This window comes from Triturus cristatus, chromosome 3_1 (assembly GCF_964204655.1).
Source record: "Triturus cristatus chromosome 3_1, aTriCri1.1, whole genome shotgun sequence".
Lineage (NCBI taxonomy): Eukaryota > Metazoa > Chordata > Amphibia > Caudata > Salamandridae > Triturus > Triturus cristatus.
Window position 1 is genome coordinate 390,206,881 of NC_140583.1, and position 12,541 is coordinate 390,219,421.

The 12,541-nt window shown below is 43.2% G+C and overlaps 1 protein-coding gene across 3 annotated transcripts in view; it reads left to right on the top strand.

Annotated features, from left to right (window-relative positions):
- ATOSA (atos homolog A) overlaps window positions 1-12,541 on the top strand; it is a 408,075-nt gene that overhangs the window by 261,230 nt on the left and 134,304 nt on the right. For all 3 annotated transcript variants that reach the window (XM_085644168.1, XM_085644169.1, XM_085644167.1), the window contains one exon: window positions 3,111-3,190. In XM_085644168.1, the coding sequence (XP_085500294.1) occupies window positions 3,111-3,190 (80 nt within the window). The remainder of the gene's footprint in view (window positions 1-3,110; window positions 3,191-12,541) is intronic.

Genomic DNA, 12,541 nt, shown 5'->3' on the forward strand with positions numbered 1-12,541 from the left:
CATTATGACGTCCACGTCGGCGTAGAGAACTGGGGAAAAAAGTTCAGTGGAATGCTGGCGCAGGGGATATTCACAAGGTGAGGAATCCACAGGCAGATACTGTATCCACCAGAAAAAGTGTTACCGAAGGTAAGTAACTTGTTCTTCTCGGAGTATGTCCCCAATATATTCATTTTCCCTCCTTACCCTAAGCAGTCTCGCCAGGTGTGGCCCCACCTTGTTCCCATTTGTGTAGGATGTTTGTATGAGATGTAGAAGCATCAACTCTGCTCTGTTGGTGTAAATGATACTGAGTTTCCCACTCAGAGCTGTAACTTTTCTTTGGAGAGTCAGTGTGGGAGTATCCTTGTGGGCCTCCTCTAAGCTTTTCAATTCCCCTCCCAGTGCCAATTGTTCCTTAGTACTTTGTTTATAAAGTGTGGAGATTATTGCCACACGTTTACCCCTTATGTCTGCCTTGAATGTGTCCCAGTTGTTGGTTGCTGTGGTGTTTTGGGGGTTGTTTAATTGAAAGAATTCCCTGATGGTCTTCTGCAAGTCATCCTGGAGCAATCTGTCTTATACAAGGGTACTAGGAAAGTACCAGAAACTGTGTTTTGGTAGTGGGTTACTTCAGTCTATGGATATGGAAACTGGTGCATGGTCAGATATTGTAATTGGGTGAATTGTTGCCACTCTCAAGTCGTGGTCAAGGGTCTAGCTGTAAGAAATACATAGTCTAGGTGGGAGTATGTACAGTGGATGTGTCTGATATTGGGGTAAAGTGTCCTCCTAGCATCTTAGACCTAGTACTCAACTGCTGATCAGCAGTGAAACATGCCTCTGACATTGCCGAACTTATCTTGAGCCAAGAAGTAGAGGTGGTGATATTAACTGAATTATGGCTCCGTGAAGCATCTTCGCCATGCATGGATTTATTGATTCCACCAAACTACAGCATTGCAAGACTAGACAAACAAATAAAAAAAAAAAAGGGGGAGGTATTGCTTGTATTCACCACTCTGACCTTTCCGTTACTCAACTTCACTCCAATCCTCTTGACTCCTGCTAATATTCTCGCACTTTCCATAAGAAACTAAGCTAATCAACCGTGCAAATTACACACCTATTACCATTCCCCAATTAAGACCGACCCCTTCATAGACCACCTAATGAAAATCATTCCTGCAAACTCTTTCCCTCACTCCAATGATATATTCCTGGAGAACTTCAATGTTCATTTGAACGATCTTAAAGACAATCAGGTTAATGTATTTAAAGATTTCCTGGTAGATCAAACACTTACTTAAGCCTGCACCCTCCCAACTCGCGTAAAAAGGCTCTACACTAGACTGGATCATCTGAAAGGAAAAGGCTGTCAATTTAATCTTGATTGCTCCATATGACTGTTCAGACTACCATATTATTACCTTCCTAATTCCTGGCATAATAAAGAAAAGACCTAGGCAATCGGTCAAAAGGAAGGGACGGATTAGGGATACAAAAGGCTTAGACTATGAGAAACTGGCAGCACGTTGCAAGAAGGATTTTACCCCACCCAATTTAACAAACACAGTGAACTTACGGAGCACTATAACTCAACGATGTCAGATATAATCGACTCATTAGGTCCTTTAAAACAGAAGAATCTAGAATAAAGACAAAAATCCTTAGTTTATCAGTTCCCTAAACAAGGAAAGGAGAAATCTGAGACTAACCGAAAGGGAATGGAGACAGCATTCTTCATCCCCTCAGCTAAAACTGCTAAGAACGACCAGAAATGCATACAACAAAAGCCTTCTCAAATCGAAAAAATAATTCTTTAGATTGAAACTCAAGAACACTAAAATTAGACCTTGTAATCTCTTTCAGTTAGCGGTTCCAAGAAATGGTAAAACAACAATCATTTAAATTGGCCAAATGCTCTAAAGAAGCAACAAAATCCCTAATAAACTGTGAAGAATTCTCTTCTTTCTTTACAGCCAAAGTCAATTTCCTGGGAAATGAGCTGAAAACAGCCGCTATGAACCTACCTCTCCTGATGACTGATGACTATCAGGCAGTGTCCAAAAATGAAGCCCACTAGTCAACCTTCATTACTGGTAGGGTGCACCCAGCTTGAGGGGTGACTGATTTATGCCAGGGCAGTGGGTTGTAGGCATGGCACACAGTGATGTGTGCCATGTCGACTCTTCACTTTGTTCTGCACCAAAAAATGCAGCCTGCAAAGGCACTGTGTGAGGCCTTCCCTGATCACATGCCCTTGGGTACCTGTGGTACCATTTACCGGAGATTGACCTGTGGCCAGAGAGTGCCAATTGGGTTTGGTCTCCAATGCAGTTTTAGGGAAAGAACATAGGCCCTGTGTACCTGATTGGCAGGAGCCCAAGGCACACTCAGTCAAAGCACATCAGCAGTTCAGCAAAAAGTGGGGACAACCATGTAGAAAGAGGGCACTTTCTCTCAATGTCATATTCTTCGGCCAGCACAGGACATAATTAATTACCTGCACCCTCTTCAAAGTTAAAGCACCACAAAAGATATAGTTAAGCAGTCTTCAACGTAGTATGCTAAAAAATAAAACTGAATTTTGAGATATTTGTGGGCTACTTTGGGAAAAATAAATTCTAGCATCAGTTCAAGTAGGAAGGAATAGAGCTCTTGCTTGATTTTTGTGTAAAAAAAATATTTTAAAATGTGCTGCCATTTTGACTTTGAAACCTGTGAATATTACTACAGCTATCATAACACACTGCAATAGAAGCCAAAAGAAAGCCTATGTACTAGAGCATTATATAAGAAAATATCTTACTATAACCCACTCACTTTCATTGGCTTTCCCATGGAACAATTGATCTGATAGCCAGCACCCGTTTCTTCCCGTAGAAGCTGAATCCTGCAACAACGTTTGAAGAAGGGACTGTGAACTGACAGTGACAACTTAATTTTTGTGATGGCAAATGAGCATTGAAATATTCTATAATTAAACTACTCATGCAATGATGGGAATTTCCTTTGGAATACTTATGAACTACATACATAGTATTCCTCACAAAACTTTATGCATGCAAAGATGTTACTCTTTGCTAAATGAGCCATTGTGTGATTCTTGAATGTTTCATTTGTTCTAGGTACCACAAAGAAAAACAAAGTCTGGATGTTTTGACCTGGACACTTCTTTGTTGCAACTCAAAAGCCTGTCTGCAAGAAGGTATTTATATTTGGTTTTTATTGAGTCATAAATACATATTATATGCAAATACTAGTGGACAAATCAATGTATGAAGTTGCGACTAAAGCAGTTTTCTTACGTTAATGCCCTTCACTACTTCTGTGATCTCTTGGGTACAGAGGCAAGTCTTAATTATAGCACTGTTATTATAGAAATGCATTCTGAAGTCTAACACATATTTGATTATGTAAGCGCTTCCATGTTACTATTATTGTTTATCTAAAATAAGTGCATTTGAATACTCATTTACTTATGTAGTTAACTATGGGTGCTAGAATGGATGCATGCATGCATGTAACTGTAGTCTGAGAGTGATCTGGAGATAGCGTTAAATGCAATGCTTAACTTCCTTTAGAAATAAAAGTGGCAGGGCACTTCTCGGAAGGCCACTGCAGCCTGCACCCTTGCTAGTGCTACCAATTACAGTGCCAATGCAACTTTTATCCATCACACTTCCACAAGTGTGACGATTCAGACCAATTAAGGCCACTCAAAGTTACAAGGATGGCTTGGAATAATCTGAATTGCAAATAATGTCAATGTATATTGGATTATTAAACACTATGGTTTTGCTCATCTCAAAATTAAGCGATACCAAAGGGGATGATGGACGGAGCGTTTGAGCAAATCAAACACTCACCCCAGGTCAACTGGTCTGGGTTCAATCGAAATCTGAGACTAACCGAAAGGAAATGGAGACAACATCCTTCATCCCCCCCAGCTAAAACTGCTAAGAACGAACAGAAATGCATACAACAAAAGCCTTCTCAAATCGAAAAAATAATTCTTTAGATTGAAACTCAGGAACACTAAAAATAGACCTCGTAATCTCTTTCAGTTAGCGGTTCCAAGAAATGGTAAAACAACAATCATTTAAATTGGCCAAATGCTCTAAAGAAGCAACAAAATCACTAATAAACTGTGAAGAATTCTCATCTTTCTTTACAGCCAAAGTCAATTTCCTGGGAAATAAGCTGAAAACAGCCGCTATGAACCTACCTCTCCTTATGACTATCAGGCAGTGTCCAAAAATGAAACTCACTAGTCAACCTTCATTTATATGATGATAACATCTCCTAAATCCTGTCGTCCATAAAACCAAATAACCACTTCAATGACTCTCTCCCTTCCAAATGTATGACGACAAACAACCAATTTGTCATACCCATCTGGACAGCGATAATCAATGCTTTTTTGTCTCAAGGTCCCTTACCAGACTGTCTAAAAACGTGTCAAGGCATTCCCATCATAAAAAAAACAGCAATGAACCCTGCTGACCGTAATAATTTCAGGCCAGTATCCAATATTCACCTTTTAGCGAAAGTACAAGAAAAATGTGTGCGACAACAACTGAGCCAACACATTGCTAAATTTAATCTGCTAGATGAATGCCAGTGTGGTTTTAATGTGCTGAGAAGTTTTATATCAAACTTCTCAGTTTTCAGTGCAGCCATTATGGTGGTGCAGCCTTAGCAAGGAACAAATGTTGGGTATGTTTTTTAAGATTTGTGAGTCATGTCAATTAATATCATGCCCACCTCAGATTAAAGATACAAATCTAGACATGTAGGCAAAGGCCTGAATGAAACAATCTGTTCGCGGCATATGAGCTGCAGATCACACACCTAGTATAGTAGATCGCCATCTGGTGTTGGGCTCGGATGCTTACAGGTTGTTGTTGTCTTCGGAAGAAGTCTTTGGTCACGAGATAGGTGACTTATCCCTTGGACTACAGTACGCATGGGCATCAACTCCATCCTCAGATTGTTTTTTTCCACCATTGGGTTCGGATGCAACTTTTCCACTCCGGTTGAAAATCTCAAATACAAGCTTTTCGAAGCGAAAAAACTTCTACATCGAAGCACCTTCACTCGACATCAAATTCATCGGCTCGATTCCGGACGTCGACGCGGGCTGCTGGGCTTATCCACTCCGTGAGGCCTACGGCTCATGGAAAGGACGCCGTTTAAAAAATGCCCCAAGTGTGGAGCAAAATTTCAGCACAGTGACCATCACAAAGTCTGCAAACTGTGCCTATCACCGGAACACAACAAAGCCAGCTGTCCAGCCTGCGCAGCATTTCGATCCGAAAAGACCATTCGGGATCGAAGAGCTCGACGCCATATCATGGCACACAAACCAGCCCCGGAACCAGAAAACATCTTTGAGGGTCCCAATGTTCCAGAAGAAGATTCTGAGGAACTTCAAATCATCTCAGAAGCAGATGACTCAGATGACCCCATTATTCCTGGGCAACGCGTGAGTACCACTGCCCCTGCCCCAACCCCTCCAAAACCAAAGGCATTGGTCAAGACTTCGCCAGCTGGCCTCAGTCGAGACCGAAAACACCCTTCAGAAGCCCCGCCTCCGGGCTCCGAAGAAACATAAGCCTTCCGGTGGCTCGGGCCCGAGCAAGCCACATGTAATGGTACCCCTGGCTCCTTCGGCACCGAAGACAAAAGACCTCTCGGCACCGAAATCGGATCCGACACCCTCGGCACCGAAAACATCGAGGCCCATAGATAAACCGGCACCGAAACTTCCCAAGCCGAAATACTTAACTTCGGCACCGAAACCTTCATCGGCACCGAAACCTTCATCGGCACCGAAACCTTCATCGGCACCAAAACCACCGGCTAAGGACTATAATACACCTCCTAAAGCCAAAGACTCGACCGATCAACCAAAACCTCAATCGGAACCGAAAAAATCGGCGCCAAAATCTGTTCCTGAAGAACAAGAACTTTTCTATCCAGATCCAACACAAAAAAGGATCTACATTAATCCAAAGACTGGACATGTCACTGCAGTGCCATATAAGAAACGGAAACTGGACACAACACCTGCCCCAGTTCCTATAAGAAAGAAGGACTCGGCAACATCACCTATTCCTCCTTCCTCTCCCATACGACCTTCTACCCCACCCCCTCTGCCTACACCACCCTTACCTCTACCATCTCCATCACATACACCACCTCCACAGGATGATGATGATGACCTAGGGGGAGGGGGTGATCCTGGTGATCCTAATGATCCGTTCACGTATCCAGATACCGCACCATTGGATGATTGGGCATACCCTCTACCAGATATGCCTGACCCTACACCATATCCCTCCAAATCATCACCTCCAGATGACCACCTGTGGTTTGGCCAACTAGTAAACAGGGCAGCACTTTACCATGGCGTCACCATGCACTCCGATGCACCCGAGGAAGATTTCCTCTTAGACACGTTTGAACAGTCTCAGAAAACAGTACAAATTCTACCTATGATTAAAGGTGTCACAAAACACGCCACAGAAGTATTTAAAGACCCCGTCCATGCCAGGGTGTTTAACCCAAGAATTGAGAAAAAATATAGACCTGCCCCAGAAGATCCTTGTTACATCAAAGGACAGCTCCCTCTAGATTCTTTGGTCGTTTCCAACGCAAGGAAACGCGCCAACTCCCAAACCACGGGAGATACACCACCCCCTGACAAAGAATCTAAATTATTAGAAGCCTCAGGCAAACGAGTAGCCGCACAGGCTGCTAATCATTGGCGTATTGCCAACACCCAAGCCCTACTAGCACGCTATGATAGGGCTCACTACGATCAGTTGGAGAATCTTCTACAACACCTGCCAGACCAATACAAGACCCAGGCAAATGACCTTATACAAGAGGGAAAACTCATCTCAAATGCGTCAATTAAATGCGCACTTGACGCCGCAGACACCGCCTCTAGAGCAATAAACACAAGTGTACTCCTCAGACTCCATGCCTGGCTACACATTTCAGGCTTTAAGCAAGAAGTACAAAGTACCATACTCAGCCAACCACTTAACCAAGAACAGTTATTTGGGCCAGCAGTAGACACTGCACTCGAAAAAATGAAAAAAGACACCGAGACTGCTAAGTCCATGGGAGCATTGCAGTCTCCACAACCATGCGGCTCCTTTTGGCGCTCCTTCTACAGAGGAGCCTCCAACAATATGGGAGCAGACACCTCCTCTACCTTCAAAACCTCTCAACAAACATCCCCCAGCAGAGGATATTTTAGAGGAGGATATAGAGGAAACAACACCAAGGGACAAGGTTGAGGCAATACCAACACTCGTACCTCCCCCGCCACAAAACAGTGACTTTTCTCCACTCCCCCCAGACCATTCCACTCCAGTCGGGGGAAGACTCAAACAGTTTCTACCTGTCTGGAACTCCATCACAACAGACAAGTGGGTAAGACAAATTATCCAGTATGGTTACTGCCTGGAACTCACCACTACCCCCCCACACATACCACCCAAGCAGCGTTCCATGTCACCAGACTATCTCACGCTCCCCAAACAAGAGGTTCTCTCATTGCTTCAAAAACACGCAATAGAACCAGTTCCCTTACAGCATCAGGGTACAGGGGTGTACTTCCTAATCCCCAAAAAGGACGGGACTCTAAGACCAATACTCGACCTCGGGCCCCTAAATCTGTATACAATCTCAGATCATTTCCATATGATCACTCTTCAACAAGTGCTCCCACTACTGCAACAAGGCGATTTCCTTGCCACACTAGATCTCAAGGACGCTTATTTTCACATTCCCATTCATCCTGCTCATAGGAAGTACCTACGGTTTATGGTGGACGGACAACACTATCAGTTTACAGTCCTTCCATTCGGGGTGACAACTGCGCCCAGAGTTTTCACCAAATGTCTAGCAGTTGTAGCAGCGCATCTCAGAAGACAACAAATTCATGTCTTCCCGTATCTAGATGATTGGCTAATAAAAGCCAACTCATTCAACAAATGCGTTCTACACACTCACCAAACTATTCAACTCTTACACAGCTTGGGATTCACAATAAACTATCCCAAATCTCATCTCAAACCCTCCCACATACATCAATATCTGGGAGCTACCATAAATACATTCAAAGCCCTGGCATATCCCAGCCCAGCCAGGATAGCCAATATACAAGCTCTGATCGCAAAATTTCAAACCCAACACTCTTTCAGCAAGAGTGTTCATGCAACTCATAGGCATGATGGCGTCATGCATCTTCATTGTGCCTTATGTAAGACTACCAATGCGTCCCTTGCAAGAGTGTCTAGCACGTCAGTGGAATCAGGCTCACGGACAACTAACCGATCTGGTGTTGGTGGACAGCCGCTCACATCGCTCTCTAAAATGGTGGAACACAATAAACCTGTCCAAAGGGCGGCCGTTCCTCGACCCTCTTCCACAAATAGTGCTAACTACGGACGCATCACTGACGGGATGGGGAGCCCATCTCCAAGGACACACCACTCAGGGCAAATGGACCACTCAACAGAAAGTGCTCCATATCAATTACCTGGAACTACTGGCAATATTCCTAGCACTAAAATCATTCCAAATACATCTCCACAACAAGACTGTCCTCATCCGTACGGACAACATGACAGCCATGTATTATATACAAAAACAAGGAGGCACACATTCTCTCCAGCTGTCCCAGCTCGCACAGAACATTTGGAGATGGGCTGTTCCCCAGAACATATACCTACTTGCAGAACACCTTGCAGGGGTTCACAATCCGATTGCTGACCTGTTAAGTCTTCAGACTCAACAGATCCACGAATGGGAATTACACCCACAAGTCCTACTCCCCTTTTTCCAACAATGGGGCCAACCGGACCTAGTTCTGTTCGCCACACACGAACACGCAAAATGCCCAACCTTCGCCGCCAGGTTTCCCCACCCACAGTCGAAGGGCAATGCGATAAGGATGAACTGGTCAGGCAGATTTGCGTACGCTTTTCCGCCTCTCCCACTCATTCCATTCGTGGTACGCAAGTTCCGGCAACAGTCTCTCAAACTGATCCTAGTAGCTCCCACTTGGGCATGCCAGCCCTGGTTCACAATGCTACTGGAACTCTCTATAGTTCCACACCAAAAACTGCGCCTCACCCCATCCTTATTAACCCAGAGCCATGGAGAAATCAGACACCCAGATCCAGGTCAACTGAATCTAGCGATCTGGCTCCTGAAGTCCTAGAGTTCGGTTACCACAACCTACCACCAGACTGCATGAATATTATAAAAGAGGCCAGACGACCTACCACTAGAGCCTGCTACGCTGCAAAATGGAAAATATTTGCCATTTACTGCACTAACAATGATATACGCCCACTGGATGCATCCATCCAGAACATCATTTGCTACTTACTACTCTTGCAAAGATGTCATTTAGCGTACTCATCCATACGTTCCACCTAGCAGCATTAGCAGCCTACTTACAAAATCGACAACACTTGTCACTATTTAGAGTACCTGCGATTAAAGCCTTCATGGAAGGCCTTAAGAGAATTATTCCGCCCAGATTACCACCTTCCCCAGTGTGGAATCTAAACATTGTTCTTACAAGGCTCAGGGGACCCCCATTTGAACCTATGCATAAATGCGAATTGCAGTTCCTCACATGGAAAGTCGCTTTCCTTATTGCTTTCACTTCCCTTAGAAGGGTAAGTGAAATCCAGGCTTTAACCATACAAGAACCATTCCTACAATTACACCGCAGCAAAGTGGTTCTTAGGACAAATCCCAAATTCCTGCCAAAAGTAATATCTCCGTTCCATCTTAACCAATCAGTTGAGCTACCAGTGTTCTTCCCAAATCCAGACTCGGTAGCTGAAAGAGCTCTTCATACCTTAGACGTTAAAAGAGCCCTGCTTTACTACATTGACAGAACCAAATCATTCCGCAAAACCAAACAATTATTTGTTGCTTTCTCTCCACCATGTAAAGGCAACGCCATTTCCAAATCCGGGATAGCCAGGTGGATAGTTAAATGTATCCAAATCTGCTATCACAAGGCTAAACGCACACTATTAGTTCCCCCTAGAGCGCATTCCACACGCAAAATAGGGGTTTCCATGGCATTCTTAGGAAACATTCCCTTAGAAGATATTTGTAAGGCAGCCACATGGTCTACAACGCACACCTTCACTAAACACTATTGTGTTAACGTGCAAGCAAAGCAACAAGCTTATGTGGGTCAGGCTGTCCTTAAAACTTTATTTCAAACTGCTGCAACCGATACAGGTGACCACCGCTAGGGGAGACACTGCTATATAGTCTATCCTAAGTGTGCGATCTGCAGCTCATATGCCTCGAACGGAATATGCTACTTACCAGTATGCATCTGTTCTTGGCATGTAGAGCTGCAGAGCCACACACGCCCACCCACCTCTCCGGGACCTGTATCTGTTCCAGCAGCGTCTTACTTAGACATTACACATGGACATCTCTCTCTTTTCTACAAACTCCATCATTTCCCACCATGGCGAAAAACAATCTGAGGATGGAGTTGATGCCCATGCGCACTGTAGTCCAAGGGAGGAGTCCCCTATCTCGTGACCAAAGACTTCTTCCGAAGACAACAACAACCTGCAAGCATCCGTGCCCAACACCAGATGGCGATGTACTATCCTAAGTGTGTGGCTCTGCAGCTCTACATGCCAAGAACAGATGCATACTGGTAAGTAGCATATTCCTTTCAGTAAGTTAGTCTTGGTCTTAGGATGTAAATCTGAGAACCCAATGTGACTGTATATTTGGAGATGTACCACACAATCTCTTATCACATGGAGACTGGGTTCAGGTTCACTCATCATAGACCTCTAGAGGTTACTGGTATGGAATAAACAACTTAATAAACTATCCGGGACTTGTAAAAGGGCAATTTCTACTTTAACCGGAACATGTGAAGAGTCTTTCATGCTCATGAAATGGCTTGGTATCCGGTCTGAATAGTAATAGCATAGGTTGGATTTAACTTTTTGTGCATGAGTTATAGAGGAGATTTTATCCCAATAACGTTATGTTCTGTGCACATTCATGTTTGAGTTGTGTAGTTTCTCTTCAGGGACAGTAGAAACACTGAATGAGGTCTGTATGAGAAGATCCGTAAAATGAAGTTTGCTCTCTGACTGCCCATTACTACTCTAGTACCACCCAGGTGTTGTATTATAACTTGGTGGGAAAGTCCACCAACTGTTCTGTCAAGACTCCCTCTGCAGGTGGCATGAATACACCTGTGTCTCTAATTCCCATTTTATTCCTCTGCATATCTGCAGCCACATATACACACATTTTGCATGTATTACGTCCTAACACTATTTTCAATTTAGTAAGCCTGTAGGAGCATTATGTTGATTGATAGTTGTACAGTTGCAAACTTCTTAGCATTCTGTTCTTACATTTGTCCCACAAGTTATTCTTTCAATCCTTAACTAAAACTATCTCCTTTAATGGTGTTCCATCATAATACTGAATAAAAAATATTGTGGGACACAAATATTGTCGCAAAAATGTTATGTCACAAATATCAGGTGACCGAATATAGACGTGAGAGTTTCGTTTTTTTCTGTACTTTTTTAAAAATATAGTTGTATATAATGTTTTAATTCTTTTTTTATGTATTTTTAGTTTTTATTTTATGAGTTGCTATTTAATGTGTGTAATGTTATTAGTTTATTTTATTTTTGATTTGGTATATTTAAATATTTGTTTAATTTCATTTGAATTTATTTATTGGCTGATGTAAGAAATTGGTGTATTAGTTGAGGGAGTTAAGGTCATAAATTAACCTGAGCGCAATGCCCTGATAGCTATAGCACACAGCAGGTGTGCTTAACTGAGAGGCAATGTGTAAAGTATTTATGTAGCACTAAAACAGTAATAAAGTTGAAAGGCAAAACTATAAAAATACCTAAATGAATTAGAAAAAGAAGTAAAACTCAATAAACAAAATCACACCTAATTGACAAAATCCAATAAGAGGTACCAGAGATATTATGTTTTAAATTTTAGGGATAAATAGCGCCAAGAAGGACAGAGGGCAAATGATAGTCAAAAGGTGCATTAGAACTGGACATTGACGCAGACTGCGATGGAATGCAGGTCGGATACACTAACCAGATTCATCCTGGTCAGAGATTTTTACTTTCTGACTTTAGTCTTTTAATTCAGAATCCACCACAGTAGTACACTTTTAAAGTCCCCCATGACCGCAGGGGAGGCATGTAGAGACTCACAGGGTGGCCTGCAGAAGTCCGGTCCAGTTGCCACCGGTCGGTTGGGCAGTTACAGAAAAAGGCCTCTTGTAGATTGTTGTGTCCCTGTAGCTTTAAAAAGAGGTCAGCTGTATGACCCCTGGAGTTCACTCTTTTCCCTTGATCCAAGAGAGAAACAGGTCCAGTCCTCCTGGGCTCTTCTCGGGTTACAGACAGTAGGTTCAATCCTCTTCTGATCTTCCTCAGGTCTAGGAATGTTCTGAAGTTGGTGGCTGTAAGTGCTACATTGCCTTACA